We start from the raw sequence: 26747 nt of genomic DNA on the forward strand, positions 1-26747 counted from the left end.
TAGACCATTCACAATAAGACAACAAATATGTATATCAACACAAAATACAGCAATTTGTTTAATAATTATAAACAATGACATTTACAACATGCTACTCTGTTCTAGCAGGGTATACCTATAGGATGGGTATATGAGTCATTAAAATGCTTCTGAATATTGGTGTGCTACCATCCAAAAATAAGTCGATGAAAAGAACCAAAACAATTACTAAGGCTGTCCTGTGGTGCAAATTGACATCATAACTTCCATTGCCCTAACAATGCCATTCGTCAACAATTATGTAAACAATAAAAAATTTGAATAAAACTCAGTGACATCAACATAAAAGGTGATCAAGCACATTACAAGCCATAGTGACTTTGAAGTAATTTTCAATTCCCAACCCATTTGATGTGAAGATATGTTAGTTGCGTATAGAAAGTTCATGCCCATTACCTGAAGAATGAGCAACATATATCTAATACAATTCTATACTTACCTAAAGAACATGAATATCACTGAACCTCCTACCATCTATTTCAAGAGACCCATTCTTAGAAACCATTCAACAATTAAACATACGGGTGTTGCATTTCCTAGAATTAAAATAACCAGTTTTAGTCTTTCATGGTAACTAGGGGTAACTTCTGTAGTCTTCAGGTGAAGAAAATATGTCTTTTGGCATTTTTTTCTGAGCAGATAGATTTGTTTGTAACTAGCTCTCATTAAAGCTATAACGCACCAACATTGTTGCATCTCTTTTGCTCCTTTAATATCCAAGGCATGCTATCTGAACATAATAAGTTTTGATACAAAAGGAGATATTAGGCAAAATGCCAAAAATATTTGTGTTAAAGGAGGAAAGAGATAGGTTATAGGTCTAACAAGAGAATTCCAGAGCTTAGGGTATTGGCTGCTGAAAGCGAGCAGCACTGTAGACAATTAAGTTTGGAAATAACCAAGCTTGCAAGATTGTAGACACACATTTATGTCAGAGTCCATCTAGAAAGTGATCATAGTTACTTGTCGAGACTACATTCAAAGCATTTCCTTTACTTAATTACTTTGTGAGAACACATTCACCAGAGAGACAGTATGCTTCAAGAAGGATCAACAGCTTCTGCAGCCCATTTAAGCATGATAATTAAATATTGGTGTTATTAATGACAGCCAAAAATGAATAAATAAAATAGACCAGGCAGAGATGTTTGGAATAATCAATCTCAAAACAACATGAGGTTTTCAGCAGAGGGTGATCTGAGACAGGAGTGGAGTCAGGTAATATTAATCATTCTGAAATCAATAGTTGCATTTCTTAGAACTGTGATCCAAGTCTCATCTCGGAGTTAAAAAAAGTTAGTGGTTGCAAATGTTCTGGCTTGGTCAGACAGGTACAAGGAAGAGGGTTGCTGTCAGCACAAGAGAAGAGTCAATGAGCAGATTGTTGATTGTGGTTGCAATTTCTGATCATTCAGAACAGAATGTTAATCATTCTGGCAGTAGAATGGACGTGAATGGTAGTGGTGAGATATAGCATAGTTGTATGTCATCAGCTTACATACGGAAACAAATGGAATGTTCCTGGTTGATGTTGCAAAAAATAGTAGATGAGATATAGAATGGTTTCGATTATAGATCCTTGTGGGATGCTCGAAGGAAAAGAACATGTGAAGAGAATGTGTGGCTCTTTATGAATGAAACCAGGTGATTGTGACCTCATCTTGGCAGACAAGTGTAGAAGGGCATCAAAGGAAGGTAATAATCAAATGGTTCAAAAGAAGTAGGAAGATTAAGAAGAAAGGGAAATTAGTTAACTCCTAATAATTATAATGTTTCATAATCATAATGTTCACTGATCAGCTTTATATTTATAGCTGTTTCTGTTGATAGTTGAAGATGGCTCTTGAGAGTTCTGATATTTTACTCTTATTACAGTTAATTATTCACTTTTCTTCCAATAAACATTTGGCTGCATGATTATAACATTTATTATCTTTACCTGAGTAATTGCCCTTTTGGCCTGAGAACTATTTCCTTCACTGGAAAAAAATAGTTAAGCCTGATAAGTGTATGCATACAACTCTTCAAACTATTTAAAATTTGTCATATTCTAAGTTTTAGGGCATAAGTGACTTTCTCTTTTAACAGCTTGTTTCGACTTTTTATTTCAGGTATCATTGCCCTACTCCACTGAATTAAACCCTTGGTAAAAAAAAGTACTTCTCCTAAAGATCATATCTAATAATACATTTCCAGTTTTGGTTTGGTTAAACCAAATCAAATCTAATACTGTAGTTAAGAACCAAGGAACTTATAAAACATCTATTGAGATTGAGACCAGGAACTTCAGGTATCAATTGGTCCTCTGATATATAACTATCTCCCAAGACAACAGAGAACTAAATAAAAATGTGAATTCATTTATCATAAAGAAAAGTTTTGCAGCTTTACTTTCCTCAACTTATTCCCAAGTATTTTTAATTCCAGCCACATTTTGGAACTTGTATTATTTCAGAACTGTTGACAATACAAGGAAACATTTTCCTGTGGAGGAAGAAGAAATGAGATGAACCATATTTTGTATTAATTCTTAATGTTTTTGAACAATCAATAGAACTTCTATAATTTTTCAAGAATGCAGGAAGTTCTGTGTGGGTTTTCAAGTTTTCATGATTTTAACCTATAGTGAGTACGCTATAAATATTGTTTGATATGTATTCAGTATTATATTAAAACAATTACTTTGGATAGTTAGAGTAAATCATGTTAACTTTACAACATATAAATTGGTAAGCATTTTGCCTCTATGAACTAATTCTATTTCAGGTGAAAGACAACTGACTAATACGATACGAAGAAGAGTTAGGAATAAACTGAAAATTCTAAAGGTGAGAATACTATCATTAACATATCCGTTAAAGATATTCACATTCTTGCTATTTATAAAAATGTTGTTCAATGAAAAACTTATGAGGCATTTCTTTCCTTAGCTGGAATTGCAAGTTCATTTGTACATAATTTACTTGTTTCTTCACAGCATCTGCAGCAGATAAAAGATGATGAACTAATCACAAAGTTTGATAAGGCATTAGTAAGTAAATATTTACATATAATTATTTATTTAAGCAATTATATAAAGTTTAACATGGAGCTTCTTAGAAAACGACTTAAAATTGCTCATGTGATGAATTAAACCAACAAAAAAAATGAAATATTGGATTGCTGTATAACCAACCTTGGGCAAATATTGATTAATTCAGAATTGAAGATGGCTTTTCTAATCTTTATAGGCCAGTTGCTCACAGAAAAACTAATAATTCATCAGGGAGTTTATGCAATGTCAGATTTAGGTGTTAAAGGTTGCTTTGTGGTATTTGCCCATCACTAGTATTACAAAATAGAAATGGAATTCTCTGTTCTTTTAAAAATTATCCCAATGATGGCCTGCAGAGGGAGGTAAATACAAATTTCATGGGCTATAAACAGAGCAAACACCTATAAATTGTAAGTAAAGTAACACTTCAGGAGAAACATGATTAATACTTTAGGTCAATGACCTTTCATCAATGTACCTTCACAATATTTCTGTTAAAATTTTATTGCACATTGATAGAATTTTTAACACCTAAGCGTCACTGGAGCATGGAGAGAAGCATAGCATGGTCGCAAGTTGAGAAAAAAAACATTTTTAACTTGACTTACTCATACTTTTTGTAAGACAGAAAGATTATGGCATGGACATGAACATGTCATTCTGAAGTATACACTGTTTGCTCATTCATGGCAATAACAGCATGTTTCAGGCCATCACCACAAAAAACTGCTGTAAAAACTTTCATGTTCTTGGCAATGCACATTTATATCTTTCCTTCTGTTTTCATCCCAATAACCTACTATATATTCATGCAGTTAGTGCATTACCCACATGATCAATTTTTCATAGTGACCTCTTCATTAAATAGACTTTAACTTAGCATTGTGCAGGAATAATATCAAAAACATACAGAAAATTCTTTCCTTCATTTCAACAGAGTTCTTAAAATCTTGGTATTTGTCAAGTGATTTGTTGAACTCACCTGCTTAAATATAATATATGTTTCCCTCTTCTTTACTAGAGTCTCGATATCTCTTGTGAGCTAAGGTACTCTGAACTTGGTGTGTCTCTCCTTCACCTAGGAACATACTACCCTTGACTCTTGATATTGCCTTTTTAAAAGCCTCCCACTTGCCAACTATTCCTTTGCCTTTAAATAGAGTCACCTAGTTGATCCCAGCTAGATCCTGCCTAATACCCTCTAAGTAGTCTTTTTTATGATTGTTTCTAAACTCTAACCCTTCTGAAGTAATAGACTATATGTCAGTTGACTTCCTAACCACATGCTGCATCTGTCTGCTAACTTTATGTAGTTTGTGCACAGGACCCCTCTATATTTTGTTCATTTGTGATCTTTCAATATGTGGTCCCTCATGATGTTACAAGTTCTTCCATACTGCTTAAAAGTAGCCATGAGAATCTGTGGGATATTTGTAGTTGCCTCCACCATAAAGACTGATGCAAAAGTATTGATTTAATCTACATTGTCTTATTTCTTGTTATAAATTTACCAGTCTGGCTCTCTGTGGTTCCAACAGAGTTACCAGGCTACCCCCTTCCTCAGTATGCAATACTTTAAGGTTAGTTTTGACATTACTTGCCAGTTTTCTCTCATCAATGTTCTCCCTCTTTATTAGCTTTTTTTTGGTCACTACTACTGATTCTCGTAAAATTCCCAGTTGTCTGGTCTACCACTAGCCTCTGCCAATTCTCTACTTCTCCTTCTGTTCAAGTTGGAAATTATTTTACCATTCAAATCTCTACACGTAGGTCCTCCAGCTTTTTAAACTATTTGTGTTTGCTGTGTTTCTTCAACTATTTTAGTTCTGATAAAGGTTGCAGACTTGAAATGTTTTTTCTTCCCCATATGTTGCCTTGACCTGCTCAGTATTCACAGTATTTTTTGATTTGTTTTAATCTTCCATCTCTTTCCTGTCCAGTTAGCTTTGACATGGCCCTCCCATTACAAATAGAGATAATGCTGACTCCTGAATCTTTGTCATTTATTTCCCTTTCTCCCTTCTATCAGTCTTTGTTTTCCTTATCCTCCTAATTGCCATTGCTTGTCAATTTAATTTCATCCATTGACCCTGTGCAATGCCCAACATGACCCTTGATTTGCTTCACCTAAAGAACTTTGGAAGGAACAGAAATATAGCTTCATGTTCAAAGTTCAAAGTAAATTTACTATCAAAGTACATATTTGTTACCATATATATCCTGAGATTCATTTTCTTGCAAGCATTTACTGGGAAAAAGTGAAATACAATAAAATAAAAAGAAATATACTGTATTTCATTTGCCACTTCTTTGCCCATTCCCCTAAACTATCTAAGTCTCTCTGCAGGCTCTCTGTTTCCTCAACATTACCTGCTCCTCCACCTATCTTTGTATCTTCAGCAAATTTAGCCACAAATCCATTCACACCATAGTCCAAATCATTGATGTACCTCGTAACAAGCAGCAGTCCCAACACCGACCCCTGTGGAACTCCACTGGTAACTGGCAGCTAGCCAGAATAGGCTCCTTTTATTCTCTGTTTTCTGCCGACCAGCCAATACTCCATCCATGCTGGTAACTTCCCTGTAATTCCATGGGCTCTTATCTTGCTAAGCAGCCTCGTGTGGCACCTTGTCAAAGGCCTTCTGAAAATCCAAGTACAGCGTGTCTACTGCATCTCCTTTGTCTACCCTGCTTATAATTTCCTCAAAGAATTGCAGTAGTTTTGTCAGGCAGGATTTTCCTTTCAGGAAACCATGTTGGCTTTGGCCTATCTTGTCATGTGCCTCCAGGTACTCCATAATCTCATCCCGATAATCGATTCCAACAACTTCCCAACCACTGATGTCAGGCTAACAGGTCTATAGTTTCCTTTCTGCTGCCTCCCACCCTTCTTAAATAGTGGAGTAACACTTTCAATTTTCCAGTCGTCCGGTACAATGCCAGAATCTATCGATGCTTGAAAGATCATTATTAATGCCTCTGCAATCTCTCCAGCTACTTCCTTGAGAACCCAAGGGGCCATTCTTAAGACTATTAAGCTTCTTCAGCACCTTCTCAGGCATAATTTTCACTGCACAAACTTCACTTCCCTGACACTCTTGAATGTCCGATATACTGCAGGCATCTTCCATTGTGAAGACTGATGCAAAATACGCATTCAGTTCCTCTGTCGTCTCTGCATCTCTTATTACAATATCTCCAGCGTCATTTTGTATTGGCGCTATATCTACCCTTGACTCTCTTTTACCCTTCATATACAGGTACATATTCCTTTATCCAAAATTCTGAAATCCAAAAAGCTCCGAAAACCAAAGCTTTTTCGCCAACAGCTGACGTCACTCAGGTGTGACATGGCAGCATTAGCAGAGGCTGCCAGACATCAGTTGTGGCTCAGCGCTCGTACTGGTTACACGTGCATTTGCTGTTGGCTGATATTTTGTGTTCACTGTTGACTTTGTATTTAGTTTCACTGTGAAAATGTCAAAAAGAGCTGCAGATACCCCTATGGGTAACAATGAGAAAAAGAGAAGGAATCTTCTCTATCAATAACGCAGAAAGTGGAGTTATTGCAGAAGCTTGATTGTGGTGTGTCTGTGCGGTGTCTTACTGAAGAAAATAGTGTCGGAGCTACCTCTGTATATGATGCAAATAAACAGAAAGATAAGTTACTGAAATTTTATAGCGACAGTGACAGTGACAGTGACGTTCTACATTTATTCCAATAAGTCATTTACCATGTGTTTGATTCAATTGGTTTGAAGCTGTATATTTTTATGTTTTATTGAATATTTTTGTTGGAAATAAAATTTTTTCTTGTCATTATTCCCTAAACATTAGAGTATAACAACTATTTACATAACCTTTACATTGTATTAGGTATTATAAATAATCTAGAGATGATAAGTATAGGGGAGGATGTGCGTAGGTGTGGTGCGCTGCTGGGTCCTAAAGTCCATCACACTGAAGCAGGTTAAATAAGGGACTTGAGCATATGTGTTTTTTGGTATCGGCGGGGGTGGGGGGGGACTGAAATCCGAAAAATTCTGAATTCCGAAATGTAACTGACCCCAAGGATTTCAGATAAGGGATTGTGGACCTGTACTTAAAAAAGCTTTTAGTATCTTCTTTGATGTTAGTCGCCAGCTTCCTTTCATAATTCATCTTTTCCTTCCTAATGACCTTCTTAGTTTCCTTCTGCAGGTTTTTAAAAGCTTTCCATTCCTTTATCTTCCCACTAGCTCTGGTTTCCTTGTATTTCCTCTCTTTTGCTTTCACATGTGCAGAAATTTTCCGGGGTACTGATTTTTGGAGAGTACAAAATGCCATCATTTCTTTATTAGTACTGACAAATGAGCTTCAAGACATGTCCAGTATGTTGATTTTGCTAAGACATAATAATCACGACAGATTGGATGCTTTTATTTGCAATTATTGTTTTTGGATTCCCATGCAAGTTCCATTTTCACTTTTATGCATTGTGAGGTTATCACTCTGTAAATTTACTCTGGTGGAGGGAAGTACTGTTTCTCCATTAGCTTGTAGGGTAGAATAAGAGCATAACAGATCTGTATTGTCTGTTTCCATCATGAATGTGTATTTGTGTATTTAGAAATCTTGTATGTATTTCTTCCATATTTTCAATTGATTTGTGGGACTAAAAATATATTGTGTTTGATTTTTCCTTTTAATTATTTCTCCCTATCTCCAATTTATTCTAGAACATTTATGAGATTTTTTTTAATTGAAGAATGATGGTGAATCTAAATTTGAGAAAAATCTATAGTAATTACAAAATGCAATTATGGTTTTACATATTATTGGTTTTCATTTATATCAAATTTCAGACTATAGAGAGGGATGAAGGAAATCAGTTTTTTACTTCTGCTTTGGATGAGTCAGCTGATTCACTGATGCAAGAACATAAAAAAACACCACTGCGAGATTTACCCCTTGAATTTCATCTCACTGGATTGGAGGTAACTAGAAGTTAACAAGAAAACAAAAGGTGAACACGTAGGCTTTAATATTGAACACTGGAATGATTTAGTGTGAGGAAATGGGATGAGAAAAGACGCAGTCAGGACTAATGGGGCTCATCAGATCTTCTGATGAAATATTGATTTTTTCTGATTTTATGATATTTCAGTGTCTATATTCATTAACATTTTCTCCTGAGGTCGATTAAATACTTTATCAGTGATGCAGAAAATTATATGGGACAGTGCTTGATGTGGATATATAGGTAGGATATTTGCACAATTTTGTTTCATAGGTCAGGGATGTGATTCACCATCACACCTGATGCAAGGGTAATAGGCAAGTGCAGAACGAAGTACTTCAGGAGATCTCTTGAGAAATATGCTTGAAGTTTTTTCAAATGGTGACTCAAGTTTGACCTAATGTTATAATAGATTTTTTTTTTGAGTTTGTGGTATCTCAGTGCCAATATTCATTAAATTTTTGCTCCTGGAACCAATGATGTAAAGTTATTTTAATTGTACCAACTATACATATGGAATATTGTCAGCAGTCTTAGGTGACTTGTTACTTGATACAGTTGATGGAGTACATTACCCTAAAATAACTCTTTGTTCTTTTGCAACACACACGATATTCTGGAGGAACTCAACAGGTCAGACAGCATCTATGGAAAAGAGTAAACGTCGATGTTTCAGGCTGAGACCCTTCCTCAGGATTGAGAAAGAAGGGGGAAGATGCCTGAATTAAAAAGTGTCATCATAATGCTTCACTTAAAAAAACACACGTTTTGATTGTGTGACACTGAAAAAAGCATTATGTGTTAAATAGCTTGTCTGATATCAGTCACTTCTATTAAACCTCACAGCAAGTTTCAATATGTGTCCCTTTCTTCTTTTTACCTTTCTATTTCTTCTCCCTCCAATTCCCATTGCTATTCTGATAATCCAACATTTTTAATGAACTTTTTTGGATGTTACACGGAATTATAATACATTTCCCGGTGAACCAATTAACCAAAAAAGGAAGTGCAGAGAATGGATCCCTGGTCAGTTTAAAGAGAATGTGGGAACTGGCAGCCCAGTGAGTTGGAGGGAACACAGAAATGGGTCACATGGCAATCAGGAGGGAGTATGGGGACTGAGACTTTGGTGAGGTAGAAGAAAGTATGGGAACAAGGTCCATGGTGAGTTGAAAGGGAGTACAGGAACCAGATCCTCGGTAGATCAGGTGGGAACTAGTGCTCTGGTAAGTGGGAACGGAGTGCAAAAACTGAGACTGATTTTACAGTATAAATAAATAGGGATATTTTCTGCACTAAAGGGCAAAGTAAAATTTATCTAATTGTACCTTGGCTAAAGAAGTAAATGAGTTACTTAAAGGTCCATTGCTATTTCAGTGAGGGATAGCCCCATCATCTGTATTTGCAGATTATGGAGTAAGAAGATCAGAAGACCCCAAATAGACATTTGAATTTTCTATGCCCTGTTAGTATCTGCTTTTCTCTTCTAGCCATACTGTATATGCAATTGTGTCTAGGTATATGCAGAGACATTGTTTATGGAGACCAAGAGTATGAACAAAGGAAACTTTATGATCAGAATAAATGTTATTTTGTCAGAGCTAGTATCCAGAATAATCCTTTATGCCCTTTGCTCTGGAACAGGGGTTTCCAACCCTTTTTATGTCATGGACCAATATCATTAAGCAAGAGGTCTATGAGCCCCAGGTTGGGGAACCTCAGCTCCAGAATAATATTTTCAATAATGAATATCATTTAACACAATATAGACCTGACTTGACATGCATGACAATACCAACTGTTTCACTTTTATTCAACAATAACACACATCCAAATCAAAAGTCAAATGCTGTGGCTGCTGTCAGTATATTATCTAATCTAATCTAATCTATTAATAAATACTGTCAATATATGAGAAGCATCAGGGGTCATCAGTGGTGGGTAAACAATGTTAATGACCTTTCACCAGAATTGGAAGAAGCCCATTTAACATGTCTTAGCAATTGCTGAGGTAGGTATGTATGACAGGTTTAAAATCAAATAGAAAGTTTATGATAGGGTGAAGGACTATCATAAGTTTGGTGAGTTAGAAATAAGTGTGGGAACAAGTCCTTGGTGAGTTGAAAGGGTGCACAGGAACCATGTCCCTGGTGGATCAGAAGTGAGGGTGAAAACCAGTACTCCAGTTAATGGGAAAGGAGTACAAAAGCCAAGACTGCTGAGTGAAAGGTTTGCAGAAGCTCGTTCGAGAGCTATCGAGCCCTAGAGTAGCAACAGGCCCTTTGGCTCATCTAATCCATGCCATTCTACATAGTCCCACCGACTCGCACCTGGACTATAGTCCTCGGTACCCAATAGGAATTGGAGGGAAGTGGTTAATTTATGAAGGGATGATGGTCCAAATTGAATTCAAGGAAGACTAAAGTAGTCAGTTAGGGACATCAAACTTTGAAGGAGAGGCACTGTGGTGAATTTAGGAAAAGAAGTTTGGAATAGAGCAAGTAAGTAATTTACATCCAGACCTTTGCATCAGAAAATATGTACAGAGGCAACCCCCATATTCTGTTCATCTGGGTATTAGAAATTCACCCTCATAGAATTCACAAATTACTATGCAAAAGTTTGACGTACAGAACAAATTTTGCTCTCTAGAATTTATGTTGAAACAGTAAATAAATAAACACAAAATTATTTATTTCTACTCATTTTTCTTAAGCATACACATATGACACAGTTCTGCATTATAGAAAATTGTAAGTTGGATCCTCTTCTAAGAACGTGCTGCCCTCATAATGTAAGGTCACATGTATAGCTGCAGTAAAACCGCTGTCATTATCACCCATGCATTAATACAGAGATTGTATTTATTATTTATTTAGAGATACAGTGTGGGACAGGCCCTTCTGGCCCAATGAGTTGCATTGCCTAGCAACACACCTATTTAACCTTAGCCTAATCACTGGACAATTTACAAGACCAATTAGCCTACTAATTGGTATGTCTTTGGACTGTTAGAGGAAACTGGAGCACTCAGAGGAAACTCATGCATTTACGGGGTGTTTGCACAAACTTCTCTTTTATTCCGGCGCCTCTTCCCCAGGGCACCACTGCTCAATACAAGAGGACATGGCTTTAAGGTAAGGGGTGGGAAGTTCAAGGGGGATATTAGAGGAAGGTCTTTTACTCAGAGAGTGGTTGGTGCATGGAATGCACTGCCTGAGTCAGTGGTGGAGGCAGATACACTAGTGAAGTTTAAGAGACTGCTAGACAGGTATATGGAGGAATTTAGGGTGGGGGGTTATATGGGAGGCAGGGTTTGAGGGTCGGCACAACATTGTGGGCCGAAGGGCCTGTAATGTGCTGTACTATTCTAGGTTCTATGTTCTCACGGAGGACAATAGAATTGAACTCTGAACTCAGACCTCTGACGCCCCAAAGCCATAATAGCGTTGCACTAAGGGCATAATATAAAATTGAACTAGTTATTAGTTAGGGCTAAAAGATTGTGAAGTGTCTAATCAAAGGGTGTGTTCCTCAAGCTTATGTTGAGCAACATTCATCCTCTGCAAATGCATCAACTTGCATCTGTTCCAGAATAGAAATTATTTATCAAGTGCCGTCTCTATTCTTGCTGTCCTCTACACTGGTCTATCGGTCTATTTATGCACCTGGCAGTCTAGTCAATTTTCATTAATTTTAGCCAATATGGCTTGAAAGACATGAAAAAACTAAGGCTATTGCAGCGCCAGCAACCCTAGTTCATTTACTATCGCTGTACGTAAGGAGTTTATACATTCTCCCCATGTCAGCATGGGTTTTCTCCCAGTGCTAGGTTTCCTTCAATATTCGAAAGGTGTATGGGTTAGTTGGTTAATTGGTCACAGAAGAGTAATTGGGCACCACAGGCTTGTTGGGCCCAAAGAGCTTGTTACCATGCTGTATCTCTAAATAAAATAAATAAAAATAAAATTTATGTAGAAGGATAAAAGTACAAACGAGATCACTTTCTTACTCGTTTTGGATTTCCAGCACTCTTTGCATAAAGAATTTGCCACTTATTAAAATAAAGCAACCGATGTAAGGAAGCTGACTTGAATGAAGTCCATCTTAGTTGGGGATGTAAAACAAACTCTAAGACTCTATGAAAGCTAGTGTACAGGCAAATATTTTCAGTGGGTGCTCTGAGCAGTATATGTTGAAGAAAGATATTATGGACAAGAATTCAGGTGGAAAGTAAAATCTGGTAACCATGAGAATAAAGAGATTGTGAAGAAAGAATAGTTATGCAAAAAAATGTGGGTTCAATGGATAAAGGTCTCCATCACTGGAGATCTTACTTCCTGCTTTGTGCATATATTTGAAGAGAAAACAGGAATAAACTCACTAAAAATGTGAATGCAATGCGATCATTCTAATTATTTTCAGCACATCCCATTTCCTTTGAACTTAGATGGTGACTGTAGATGAAGAACAACTCCATTCTCTTCAAGAGTTTATGAATTGTACAAATATTTATGTCTGAACTGAATATATTACAAATTGCATTAAATTCTTTATATTATATTTCTTTTATCCAGTTTATTATTAAGTTGATCAAGTTTTAGCAATAGGAGCATATTTTAATTGACCCAGATTTTAAAAAAATAGTTTTACTTAGGAAGCTCATTCATGTACCGTCTGTTCTATTTTAGAAAGAATCAGAGAATGAAAGTGAACTTAGCAGTACTATATCAGAAGAAAAGGCCAAATTTGACTTTTATATAAGTGAACAGATAACTGAAAGGTTTCCTGCTGAATATGAGAGTGAAAAATTACGGAAGGAAAAGAATAAAAGTATTTTCATCCCTAGTACGTCACAAGGTATCAAACAAAGATTGTTTAAAATTTATACAGTATAGTTGTGCTTTTCATACAATCATTTATCATGAGAAATAATTATCAGTGTTCATCAAATAAATCTTCTTTGAAAAATTGACAGAGACAACATTAAATTATTATTTTCTTTAGTTGCTCTAAGTAGTAAGCTTCCAAGAAATCTTGCACCTCGCATCTTGAAAGATGAAGGCTTTTATGTCAGTCTGAAACCAAAAGTTTTGAAAAAAAATATTGACAGAATGGAGAATCGCTTTGTTCTGCAAAAAGAGGTAACTTGATAAACATGTCTTCGTTATCTATTTCTATAGAGAGGACTCGGGTGAGTCAGTGAAATACGACAAGCTAAACTGCAAATTCTTCCCAGGAGCAAGGAAAATAAGTTGTTATACAATTCACTGTAATATGGTGGACAACAATTTGTAGCTAATTAGGAGATAAAATTCAGAAAATATAGAGGTAATCTGTTCATTACTTGAGCCAGTTCCCTCACTCACTCAGTTCAAGGTTGATTTCTACTTCAGTTTCATTTGCCCATTTTTATCTCTTTGTCATATGCTATAACCTTTTAATCTCTGACCGGAGAATTTCAATTGAGCAATATTGGGAGTAACAAAATATCTGCTGGAGGAATATAGCAGGTCAGTGGGAGGAAGTATATGTTCAGTGTTTTGGGTCAAAACCTTGTATCAAGACTGAGAGTACAGAGGTGAGATAGCCAACTCTCTTTAGGAGAAAGGACATGCAAGAAAGAGTTCAGAGGCATTTGGTAGACTGAGGAAGAGTGAAAAATGACAGGCAGATTTTGTGGGTGAAGTTTGAAGACTGTGGTAGGTGAATGATAGATGGAGACATAAAGAGCGGAACAAAAAGAACTGAGGGAGAAAGATGGGGGAGGGGAGTGTGAAGATGGGAGACAGCTGCTGGAGCAAGATGAGCTGGAATACAAAGCTCTGGAAATGGAGAAGTAAGGAGGCGAGAATGAGAACCCTTAGAGGAGAAGGGAGAGGTGACAGTTGGAACTGGATGGGGGTGTTGGGTGTGGGTATCCTCTGTGTTTATGGAGGGAAGAGGGACTAGCCCTAATATGAGGCTTATAAGTGAACAGGTTCTAAATTTCTAATATTCCCTAAATGAAAATCTACTTAATATTTCACTCTAAATAACCTAGCTAATTTTAAAATGATCCCACTCTCACTGTACTCCCTCATTGGGGGAAATAGTGTCTCTTTATCTATTCTAATCATTCTGCGTGCCTCATTTGGATTACCTCAAAATTATCTTACCTCAAGCGATAGATAACCTGTCCAAATGATAAGTGGTTTAACCTCATAGTTGATAACTGTGTAGGGCTTCAATGCCATCACCTCCTACAATGCAAAACCAAGCAACATAAATGACAAGGTTTCACTCCCAAATGAGCTCAATGCCTTTTATGCTCATTTTGACTGACAGAACATGGAATCACCTTCATGAACCCACAACGCCCAAGAACCTTGTGATTTCAGTTTCTGAAGCTAACGTGAAGCATTCTTCAGGAGGATGGATCCACAGAAAGCATCTGGCCTAGATGGTGTACCTGGCTGGAGACCTGTGTTAATCAATAGGCTGGAGTGTTTACAGATATCTTCAACCTCTCACTTTGGCAGATTGAGGTACCCATTTGCTTTAAGTAGTCTTCAATCATACTGGTGCCCAAGAACATGGTAACCTGACTGTTGTCCAGTATCACTTACATCCACTATGAGGTTGGTCTGGAGCATATCAACTGTCTGAGAGATTACCTGGCTCTGCTCTAATTTGCCTACCACCACAACAGGTCAACAGCAGATGCCATTTCATTAACTCTTCACTCTCTCTGGAACAACTGGGCAATGAAGATGCATACATCAGGGTCCTCTTCATTGACTACAGTTCAGTATTTAACACTATAATCCCCTCAACTCATCACTAAGCTTCAAGACCTGGGCTTTGATACCTCCCGTGCAATTAAATCTTCGAATGGCAGACTGCAGTTATTACAGATTGGCAACCATCATTTCTTTCATACTCATCATCAGAAAATGTACACTACAGGGCTGGGAGATCACCCCCCTGCCTTACTCACTTCATACCTATGATTGTATGGCTTATTAACAGCTCCAATGTAGTATTTAAGTTTGATGTTAACACCACTTGTTTCGGTCGAATCAAAGGTGGTGATGAATCAGAATATAGGATTGAAGTCTGGTTGAATGGTGCCACAACAACAACCTCTCATTCAACAACAGCAAAACCAAAGAACTGATTATCAATTACAGGAGGAAGAAGCTGGAGGTCCGTACACTAGTGTCCCGGGATTGGCATGAACACTAAGTCTGATCACAATGGGATTGGCATGTACAATAAGTCTGATCACAATGGTAGCATGACTGCTCTTCTACTTTCTTAGATTCTGCATGTCACCGAAAACTGACGAACTTCTATAGAGGCACAATGGAGTGTATCCTAATTGGTTGAATCACAGCTTGGTATGTAAATACTAATGCCCAGGAATGGAAAAGACTACTGAAAATAATGTATACTGCTCAGTCCATCACAGGTAAAGCTTTCTTCACCACTGATCACTTTACACGGAGTGCTGCCATAAGAAAGCAGCATCTATTATCGAAGACTTCCAGCATACAGGACATGCTCTTTTCTCATTTCTACCATTTTTCTGGAGGTATAGAAGGCTTATGTCCCATATTGTCATGAACAGTTATTACCCTAAAACCATCACTCTTCCGAACTGACATGCACAATTTCACTCACTGTAATGCTGACCTGATACTATAACCTACAGATTTACTTTCAATGACTCTTTACATATTCTCAATATTAATTTTTATTTGCACATTTAGTCTTCTTTTGCACATTGTTGTTTGTCAGTCTTTGTTTATGTATAGTCTTTCATAGATTCTAATTTTCCTGTAAATATCTTGAAGAAAGTGAATCTCGAGGTAGTATATGGTAACATATACGCACTTTGATGATAAATTTATTTTGAACTTTTAAACTTAGCATATCTACATTGTTGGCCTCAGATAACATACCTTTCTCATGTTTTGGATCACTAGATTAAATGCAATACAATTTTGAATCTGACTCAGATTCTGAGTTCACTGGCTAGGATTTGACAAAGGTTTAGTTTAACAAGCATATCGTTCTCAATTTGAATTTCAACTTGTTTGTGATAAGGGGAAATATTTCATTATATTTGAACCCGTTAGTTTTTAACAATTTACAAGGAAAGGTTCATAAATCTCTTTGCTCCTGGTCCCTTGGAATTAAGGATAAAATCTAGACTGATGAAAGGTCCTGACCCAAAGTGTGGGCCATCTATTTCCCTCCATAGATACTGAGTTCCACTAAGATTTTGTGTGTTGCTCTAAATTTCAACATCTGCAGTCTCTTTTTGTCTCCATTTGGGTTACTAATAATTTGTAATCATTTGTACCTGTTCCGTTAGGATAATGATTGCCTGCCTTCAGGTCTGGATCATTGTTGGTAGAGTTATGACTTGCTCTGGAGCTCCAGCTGGGAGAGTGAATGCTCAACCATGACTCAACTGAGCAAATGACTGGCTCTCCCTGACTGCAACTGAGCTCTAGGATGGGCAATGTTCCTCAAAACTTGAGCTGGGATATTGATCTTCAACAATCATGGTCTTCAGCCTGGAGTTCAGCTTGCAATTATGATTGACTGCTCAGGTCTGGGAAAATAATTTTTGGGCGTATGATAGAAAAAACTATCTTTTCAAAATTAGTGACTGAAGATTCAGAGTATAAAACATAATTTGTTGATTTCATTTAACACTTTTAAAGATAATTGGAAGTTATGATTATGTATTGAGTGAAGTTTAAAATTCTTTCCCCTACTTTTATGACCTTGAAACAGAACAGATCCTGGTTTGGAGAAGATGGAAATATAATTGCATTACCAGATCCAATTAAGTTTCCCTGGAATTATCGACTACCATCATCAGATTGTATTGTAGACAAACCTGAACCAGGTCTGGAGACAGTATACAGGAAGGCATGTAATTATTTCTCTTTCTGATAGTACATCTATAAAAATAAAGCACATAAAATGAACATGAATATTAATTTGAAAATTAATTTAATTTACTGCTTGTATATCAGTGATCATGTTGGTCAGGATTTGTGGCTCTTATGAGTGGATGGATTGATATACTGAAGGGATAGTTTGGATATGTTATTTAGCTTAACTCAGTAGAATTTTATGCTGGAATGTCCCCTGTAGGAATTTTGTGACTTGTAAGTGATAATAAAGTCCATCTGAACATTTCAATTCAACTATGAACTTGAGGTGGATACCTTGCCCTCCAAATTTCTGGTAAATGTGAGTCATGGTAATGTAAAAATTGTGTCAAGCACATTTTCCTTTCACATCTTTGGTAATGTACTGGAATGCGAATCAATTCTGTGCAGAATTAAGGAAAAGATACAGTTATTCTTCTGCCCGCAAGTAGATGTGCTAAACCAGCATGCTATAATAATACTTATTTATTCTGGTGCAGCTAGCATCTGGTGTTCATTCTCAGTTCTCACATAACTGAGGAGATGATAGATAGGAGCTACAGGGAGTTAGTCACCCTAGGTTGCAGGAGGCAAGTGAATAGTTGACTGTCAGGAGATGGAAGGGAAATAGGCAGCCGGTACAGAATACCGCTGTGGCCATTCCCCTCAGTAACAAGTATAACATTTTGGATACTGCTGAGAGGGACAACCCTACCAGGGAAAGCTGCAGTGACTGGGTCCCTGGCACTGAGCCTGGTGCTGTGGCTCAGAAGGGAAAGGGCCAGAATAGGAATACAGTGGTGATCAGAGATTCCATAGTTAGAGGAGTATGTAGGAGTCTGTGGACACAATAGACAAACTCAGATGTTATGTTTCCTCCAGGGTGCCAGGGTCAGGGACATCTCAGATTGTGTTCATGACATTCTAAAGGGTGAGGGGGACCAGCCATAAGTCTTGGTACATATTGGTACCAATGGCATAGGAAGGAAAAGAAAGGAGGTCCTAAAGAGAGAATTTAGAGAGCTAGGTAGAAAGCTAAAAAACAGAACCTCCAGGATAACAACATCTGGATTACTACCTGTGCAACTGTCCAGTGAAGGCAAGCATCAGATGATTTGGATGAGGAACTGGTGCAAGTGGCATAGTTTCACATTTATGGATTATTGAGATCTCTTCTAGGGAAGGTATGACCTGTACAAAGGGACAGGCTACACCTAAACTCAAGAAGGACCAATAATCTTGTGGGCAGGTTTGCTAGAGCTGTTGGGGAATTTGGCAGGGAGATGGACACTGGAATGATAGGGCTGAGGATAGGGATGTTGGTTTACAAGAAGAGGTAGTGTATCGTGAGACTGTCAGGACTGAAGGTGTTATATTTGAATGAATGCGGTATACAAAATAAGGTAGATAATCTTGCAGTGCAGTTAGAGATTGGCAGCCATGATGTTATGGGTATCACAGAATCATGAATGAATGATAATTGTGGTTGAGTGCTCAATATCCAAGGAGACACAATCTATCACAAGGACAGGCAGGTAGGCTGTGGAGAATGAGTGGATCTGCTGGTAAAAAATGAAATCAAATCTTTATAAAGAGGTGACGGGAGTTACTGGGCCACAGAATGCTCCATTAGAGAGTTTCGACCTGTTTAATGGTGGAGCAGGCTTGATGGGCCAAATGGCTTAATTCAGATCCTATGTCTTATGGTCTTACATACGGTCGGAAGATGTAGAATCATTGTGGAAATTGCAAGGGTAAGAAGACTCTGATGGGAGTCATTTACAGGCCTCTGAACAGTAGCCAGGATGTGGGCTACATGCTGCAGTGAGACATAGAAAAAGCATTTCATGAAAGCAATGTTTTGTTAGTCATGGCAGATAAATTGGGAAAATCTAGTAGATATTGGATCCCAAGAGAAAGAATTTGTGGAATGCCTCTAAGGTGGTCTTTTGGAGCAGCTTGTGGTTGAGCCCACTATGGTATCAGCAGTTCTGGATTTGGTGTTGTGTAATGAACCGATATGATTAGGGAGCTTAAGGTAAAGGAACCCTTAGTAAACAGTGCTCATAATATGATAGAATTCACCCTGCAATTTGAGAGGGAGAAGCTAAAGTCAGATTTATCAGTGTTACAGTGGAGTAAAAGGAATTACAGAGGCATGAAAGAGGAACTGGCTAAGGTTGATTGGAAGGGGCTACTAGTAGGAATAATGGCAGAACAACAATGGCTGGTATATTGAGAGCAATTTGGAAGGCACAGGATAGATAACATCCCAAAGAAGAGGAAGTATTCTAAAGGCAAGATGATGCAACTGTGGCTGACAAGGGAAGTCAAAGCCAACATGAAAGCAAAAGAGAGGGCATAAAATAGAGCCAAAATTAGTGGAAATTTGATGATTGGGAAATTTGGGAATGATTGGGAATGATTGGGAGACCAGCAGAAGGCAACTAAAAAAACCATAAAGGGGGGTGAAAGATGAAATATGAAGGTAAGCTAGTCAAAAACATCAAAAGATTTTCCCGGATATATAAAGAGTAAAACAGAGATGAGTGTAGATATTGGACCACAGGAAAATGATGCTGGAGAGATAATAATGGGGGACAAGGAAATGGCAGATGAAATGAATAAATATTTTAGTTTAGTCTTCACTGTGGGAGACACTAATAGAAAGGTGGAGGTCCTAGAATATCAATGGAGCAAAAGTGAGAGTAGTTGCTATTACTAGAGAGATAGTGCTTGGGAAATCGAAAGGCCTGAAGGTAGTTAAGTCACCTGGACCAGATGGACTACACTCCATCATTCTAAAAGAGATTGTGGAGGCATTAGTAATGATCTTTCAAGAATCAATAGATTCTGGCATGGTTCCAGAAGACAGGAAAATTGCAAATGTCATTCCTTTCTTCAAGAAGGGAAGGAGGCAGAAGAAAAGAAATGTAATGCCCTGGTTCACATCTTTACTGTTATGCTGTAGGTATTTCATTTAGCAGCTCTGTAAGAGCTGTTTGTTCTGCTTTCAGCCTGTTGGGTTATTGTTGAAGATAAGAGATGATGTGGAATGTGTGCCATCCAATTAGCGGGAGGTTTTTCTTAGAGATGGACAATAAGGTTGGTCTTTGGATTTTGTTCGAGAGGAGATGAAGAGAGAAGATGCTGGGGAGAACTGGTCATAGTATATGATCCAGTGGGAGATCCGTTTGTTCAAGATGGATTGCGAGCGACATTCGGAAGTGGTATGTGCTTTCATGTTGAACAAGGGCCCATCGCGTGAGTAATAGAGAAGGTCAAGCTGAGCTCCAACTTGTGCACATTTGACTGTTTAATTAGAATGGGCCCTTTTCTTTTTGTTATTCTTTACTAACCCTTTAGTTAAGATTCATAAATTTAATTCCTTTAATTGTAAGCAGTGTACTGTCTGAAATTTCATGGTATTAATTTGTATCAGGGTAGCGAATTACATAGCATCCACACAAACAGGGGGTTTGAGGGAGGGGGACTCGCGCCTCAATCTCACACGTTTGGTGGGGCTGGAGATTGTCTTCCATAAACTTAAACAGCTGAGGAAGCCAAAGTGTTTCAGAAATTATAAACATGATAAAATATAGGCTAGTTAACCTGACTTCAGTGGCTTTGAAGTTTTTGGAGTCGATTGCTAAGGATGTATTTTCAGGATACTTTGAGGCTACATCCACACTACGCCGGATAATTTTGAAAACGCAGGTTTCGAGTAAAAATGACAGGCGTCCACACTAAGCATTTTTCAAAATATCTCCGTCCACATTAGGCGGATATTTGGGCAAATCTCCTCTACTGGGCGTGCGCAGAACACACAGAAAACAAGCGAAGAGGAAATGATATACTTCGTGCGCATTTGTCTAGTTACAGAGTAGAAAAACTTTAAAGGAATTGCTCTTGGCTCTCGCGCAGGGGGACTTAAAACTTAAAAAAAAACAAATACTGGAGTGTATGGAGGCAACCAAAAGGGAGTTCACGGACAGTATGACCCAGCTGATGACGGACATTGAAAAACTGACTAACTCTGTTGCATTAATAAAGCACCTTGTTAAATGTATAAAACGTCTGCATCAGCGTTATCTTGGATTTCCATACAATGTTACATTAGGCTGTTACACATCTATTGTCAGAGAAGTACTTGCATAAATAGGTAAACCACCTTCATAGAAGCAAGGACAGAAAACAGGGCAAAGTGAGTATACTTATTTATTCAGCAAGCTATGGGTCAAAGTATTTGGTGAGTACATTTCTAACCCTTCTGGCTTCAGACTCGTCCGTCTGTTCTGAAATTGTTAGGTGGTGGCATTCAAGAAAACAACGAACATCTGTTCTGGCACGTCATGACAGCGTTTTTAAATAGTCAAAAAAGCTCACTTTACAATGTAACTCTCGCGCTGTTCACACTGACTGCGCGTTATAACAGCTTGCGCAGTACCAAGCAGAAGCACAAAAAAGCATTGTTGTTGTGGTGTTGTCATGACAACGTTTTAAAATCTCTCCATTTACCCCGTACACACTACGCCAGATATTAAGCGTTTCCAGATTTTTTCACTCCGGAGAGTGTTTTCGAAAATCTCCGTTTTCGGGGGCTGAAGACGCCGGTTCAGTGTGGACGGGAGGGCAAAACGAAGAGAAGAAGCTTTGTTTTCAAAATTATCCGGCGTAGTGTGGACATACCCTGAGATACATGACAAATATAGGCCATGGTCAGCATAGTTTCCTTAAGGGAAAATCTTGCCTGACAAATCTCTTGGAATTCTTTGCAGAAATAACAATCAGGATAGAGAAAGGAGAATTGACGGATGTTGTGTACTTGGATTTTCAGAAAGCCTTTGACAACATGCCGCACATGAGGCTGCTAAGTAAGATAACAGCCCAGTGTATTACAGGAAAAATACTGGCATGGATAGAGCATTGGCTGATTGGCAGGAGGCAAAGAATAGGGATAAAGAGATTCTTTTCAGGTTGTCTGCCAGTGACTAATGGTGTACCACAGGAGTCTGTGCTGTGAATACTTTTTATGTTAATCGTATGTTAATGATTTGGAGGATGAAATTGATGGTTTTGTGGTCATTTGCGAATGATACAAAGATGGGTGGAGAGTAGGGAGTGCTGAGAAAGCAGAGAGGCTGCAGAAGGACTTAGAATGGTCAAAGAAGTGGCAGATGGAATACAATGACAGAAAGTGTATGGTCATGCTGTTTGGTAGAAGGAGTAAAAGACAGACTATTTTAAAAAATCCAATCTGCAAAGGGATTTGGAATTCTTGTGCAGGATTCCCTAAAGGTTAAAATTTGCAGGTTGAATCAATGGGTGAGGAAGGTGAATGCAATGTTATCATTCATTTCAAGAAGACTAGAATATGCTGGCACTGAGCATGGGTCCATGATGCAGCAGGGAAGGAGAGAGAAGAGGGGAGCAGTAGTGATTGGGGACTCAATAGTCAGAGGAACAGACGGGAAATCCTGTGGACATGAACAGGCCATCCAGATGGTATGTTGCCTCCCAGGTGCCAGGGTCAGGGATGTCTCGGGTTGCATCCACAGCATTTTGGAGGTGGAGGGAGAGTACCCAGATAACTTGGTACATATTGGTACCAATGGCATAGGAAGGAAAAGCAAAGAGGTCCTGAAGAGAGAATTTGAAAGTTGAGAAGCAGGACCTCCAGTGTAGTAATTTCTGGATTGCTGCCTGTGCCATGTGCCAGTGAGGGTAGAAGCAGAATGATTTGGTAGATAAATGCTGGCTGAGAAGTTGGTGCAGTGGGCAGGGTTTCAGAGGCTTGGATCATTAGGATCTCTTCTGGGGGGAGGTATGATCTGTACAAAAGGGACAGGTTGCACCTGAACCTGGGAGGGTCCAATATTCTTGCGGGCAGGTTTGTTAGAGCTGCTGGGGAGAGTTTAAGCTAATTTGGCAAGGGGATGGGAATCGGGGTGAAGGGACTCAGGATAGGATGGATGGTAAAAAAGCAAAGATAGAGTGCAGTGACACAGTCAGGAAGGGCAGGTAGATGATTAGACAAAATTGCAACCTGCAGGGTGAGTACCAGTGTATTAGGGATGCAGAATCAACAAGGGTAGCAAATACAGTACTCAAACTGTTATATCTCAATGCACAGAGTATAAGAAATAAGGTGGATGATCTTGTTGCATTATTACAGATTATCAGGTACGATGTGACTATCACTGTATTGTGGCTGAAGGATGGTTGTAGTTGGGAGCTGAATGTCCAAGGTTAAACATTGTATTGGAGGTATAGGAAAGTAGGCAGAGGAGGTGCTGTGGCTCTGCTGGTAAGGAATGGCATCAGATTATTAGAAAATGTGACATAGGATCAGAAGATGTTGAATCTTTGTGGGTGCAGCTGAGAAACTGCAAGGGTAAAAGGACCCTGATGGTAGTTATATATAGGCCTCCAAACAGTAGCTGGGATGTGGACTACAGATTACAACAGGAAATAGAAAAGGCGCGTCAAAAGGGAAATGTTATGATGGTCATGGGAGATTTTAACATGCAGGTAGATTGGAAAATCAGGTTGCTAATGGATCTACAGAGAGTGAATTTGTTGAATGCCTACAAGATGACACTTTAGAGCAGCTTGTCCTTCAGCCTACTAGGGGATCAGCTACACTGGATTGGGTGTAATGAACTGGAGGCGATTAGGGAGCTGAAGGTAAAGGAATCCTGAGGAGGCAGTGATCACAGTATGATTGAGTTCAACTTGAAATTTGATAGGGAGAAAGTTAAGTCTGATGTAGTAGTATTTTCAGTGGAGTGAAGGAAATTACAGTGGTGTGAGAGGGGAGATGACCAAAGTAAATTAGATGGAGATGCTGGCAAAGATGACAGCAAAGCAGCAATGGCTTGAGTTTCTGGGAAAAAAGAGGAAAGTGCAGGATGGATGTATTCTAAACACAAAGAATTATTCAAATAACAAAATAGTACAACTGTGGCTGACAAGAGAAGTCAAGGCTAATGTAAAAGCAAAAGAGAGGGCATGCAACATAGCAGAAATTAACGGGAAGATAGAGAATTGGGAAGCTTTTAAAAACCAACAGAAAGCAACCAAAGGAATCATTAGGGGGAAAAAAATGAAATATGAAAGCAAGCTAGCAAACAATATCAAGGTGGATAGAAAAAAATTTTCAAGTACAGTAAATAAGAAATGGAGAGATGAGAGTGGATACAGGACTGTTAGAAAATGAGGCTAAAGAAATAATAATGGGGGACAAAGAGAAGGCAGCTGAACTAAATGAGTATTTTATATCAGTCTTCACTATAGAAGACACCAGTAGTGTACCAGGTGTTGAAGGGTGTGAGAGAAGAGGAGTGAATGTAGTTTCTATTACAAGGGAGAAGGTGCTCAAAAAGCTGAAAGAACTGAAGATACATATGTTACCTGGACCTGATGAACTGCACCCTAGGGTTCTGAAAGAGGTAGTAATAGAGGTTGTGGAGGCATTAGTAATGCTCTTTCAAGAATCATTGAAGTCTGGCATGGTGCCAGAGGACAGGAAAATTGTGAATGTCACTCCACTCTTTAGGAAAAGAGGGAAGCAGCATAAAGGACATTATAGAGCAGTTAGCCTGACCTTAGTGGTTGGGAAGATATTGGAGTCAATCATTAAGAATGACATCATGGAGTACTTGGTGACAAAGGACAAGATAGGACAAAGTCAGCATGGTTTCCTTAAGGGAAAATATTCCCTGTTGGAATTCTTTGAGGACATCACAGGCAGGATAGATAAAGGGGATGCAGTGGGTGTTGTGTAGTTGGATTTTCAGAAGGTCTTTGACAAGGTGTCAGACATGAGGCTGCTTACCAAGTTAAAAGCCCATGGTATTACAGGAAAGTTACTTGCATGGGTAGAGTATTGGCTGATTGTTAGGAGGCAGGAACTGGGAATAAAAGGATCTTTTTCTGGTTGACTGCCAGTGTCTAGTGGTGTTCTGCAAGGGTTGGTGTTGGGATGGCTTCGTTCTAAGCTGTATATCGATGATTTAGTTGATGGAATAGATGGCTTTGTTGCAGAGGTACGAAGGTTGGTGGAGGGGCAGGTAATGTTGAGGAAACAGGTGGGCTGCAGAAGGACTTAGATTAGGAGAATGAGCAAGAAAGTGGCAAGTTAAATACAATGTTGGAAAATGCATGGTCATGCACTTTGGTAGAAGAAATAAATGTGCAGACTACTTTCTAAATGGGGGGAAAATCTAAAAATCTGAGATGCAAAGGGACTAGAGAGTCCTTGTGCAGAACACACTAAAGGTTAACTTGCCAGTTGAGTCAGTGGTGAGGAAGAAAAAATGCCATGTTAGCTGTGGAGGCCAGGTCGTTTCATGTATTTAAGGCAGTAGTTGATAGGTTCTTGATTGGCCACGGCATCAAAGGTTACAGGGAGAAGGCTGGGGAGTGGGGCTGAAAAGGGAAAAAAGGATCAGCATGATTGAATGGTGGAGAGAGTCAATGGGCCAAATGGCCTAATTCAGCTCCTATGTCTTATGATCTTATGGTCTAATACCAAAACAACGATGTAATGCTGAGGCTGTTTAAAGCACTGGTGAGGCTGAAGATGAGCTTGCTCCCAGTGAGGTAAGGCCGGGTAAGCTCCTTTAATTAATCTAATTAACTTAGAAGTAGGTAACGGAGGCAGCAGTTAGGACAGTCGAGTGCTCTGTTTGCAGTATGTGGGAAGTCAGGGCAAGCACAATTGTCCCTGATGACTACACCTGTAAAAGGTGCATCCAGCAGCAGAAACTGACAAACAGAGTTAGGGAACTGGAGCTGGAGCTGGATGAACTTCTGATCACTGGTGAGGCAGAGTCAGAAATGGACAGGAGTTTCAGGGAGATAGTCAACCCTAAAAGTCAGGAGACAGATAAATGGGTGACTGTCAGGAGAGGAAAGGGCAATGAGCAGAGCATCCCTGTGGCTGTCCCTATCAATAATAAGTATAATGTTTTGGATACTATTGGCGGGGACGACCTACCAGGGACAAGTTGCAGTGGTCGCACTCTGGCACCGAGACTGGACCCTCAGCTCAGAAGGGAAGGAGGGAAAAGAGGAGAGCAGTAGTGATAGGGAATTCGATAATTAGGGGGACAGATAAGAGGTTCTGTGGGAGAGATCGAGAATCCCAGATGGTCTGTTGCCTCCCTGGTGGCAGTGTCCGCGATATTTCGGATCGAGTTCTCAGTATTCTCAAGAGGGAGGGTGAGCAGCCAGATGTCGTGCTCCATGTAGGGACCAATGACGTGGATAGGAAGAAGGAGGAGGTCCTGCAAAGAGAGTTTAGGGAGTTAGGTGCAAAGTTGAAGGACGGGACCTACAAGGTTGTAATCTCAGGATTGCTACCCGTGCCACGTGCTAGTGAGGCTAGAAATAGGAAGATAATGCAGCCAAGTACATGGCGAAGGAGTTGGTGCAGGAGGGAGGGCTTCATGTTTCTGGACAATTGGGCCTTGTTCCAGGGAAGGTGGGTCCTGTTCCAACGGGACAGGTTGCACCTGAACTGGAGGGGAACTACCATTCTTGCGGGAAGGTTTACTAGTGTTGCTCCGGTGGGGGGGGGGGGTTAAACTAGACTTGCAGGGGGAGGGGAACCAGAGTGTTAGAGCAGATAGTGAGGTGGAGGAGGATAAAGGTCATGCAAGAACTGCAAGTATAGTGCATGGAGTAAAGCTAGATCTAACATATAAAGAGGCTTTGAGGAAAGAGAAACAGAATA

General features: G+C 39.0%; 1 protein-coding gene across 1 annotated transcript in view; it reads left to right on the forward strand.

The window, feature by feature from the left end:
* Positions 1-3247: 3247 nt before the first annotated feature.
* The window catches only part of LOC140185861 (coiled-coil and C2 domain-containing protein 2A-like), a 124197-nt gene continuing 100697 nt past the window's right edge, over positions 3248-26747 (forward strand). The window contains exons 1-4 of the mRNA XM_072239658.1: positions 3248-3349; positions 7921-8052; positions 12767-12935; positions 13083-13219. Coding sequence (XP_072095759.1) covers positions 3248-3349; positions 7921-8052; positions 12767-12935; positions 13083-13219 — 540 coding nt within the window. The remainder of the gene's footprint in view (positions 3350-7920; positions 8053-12766; positions 12936-13082; positions 13220-26747) is intronic.

The sequence above is a fragment of the Mobula birostris genome, chromosome 21, assembly GCF_030028105.1.
Source record: "Mobula birostris isolate sMobBir1 chromosome 21, sMobBir1.hap1, whole genome shotgun sequence".
NCBI lineage: Eukaryota > Metazoa > Chordata > Chondrichthyes > Myliobatiformes > Myliobatidae > Mobula > Mobula birostris.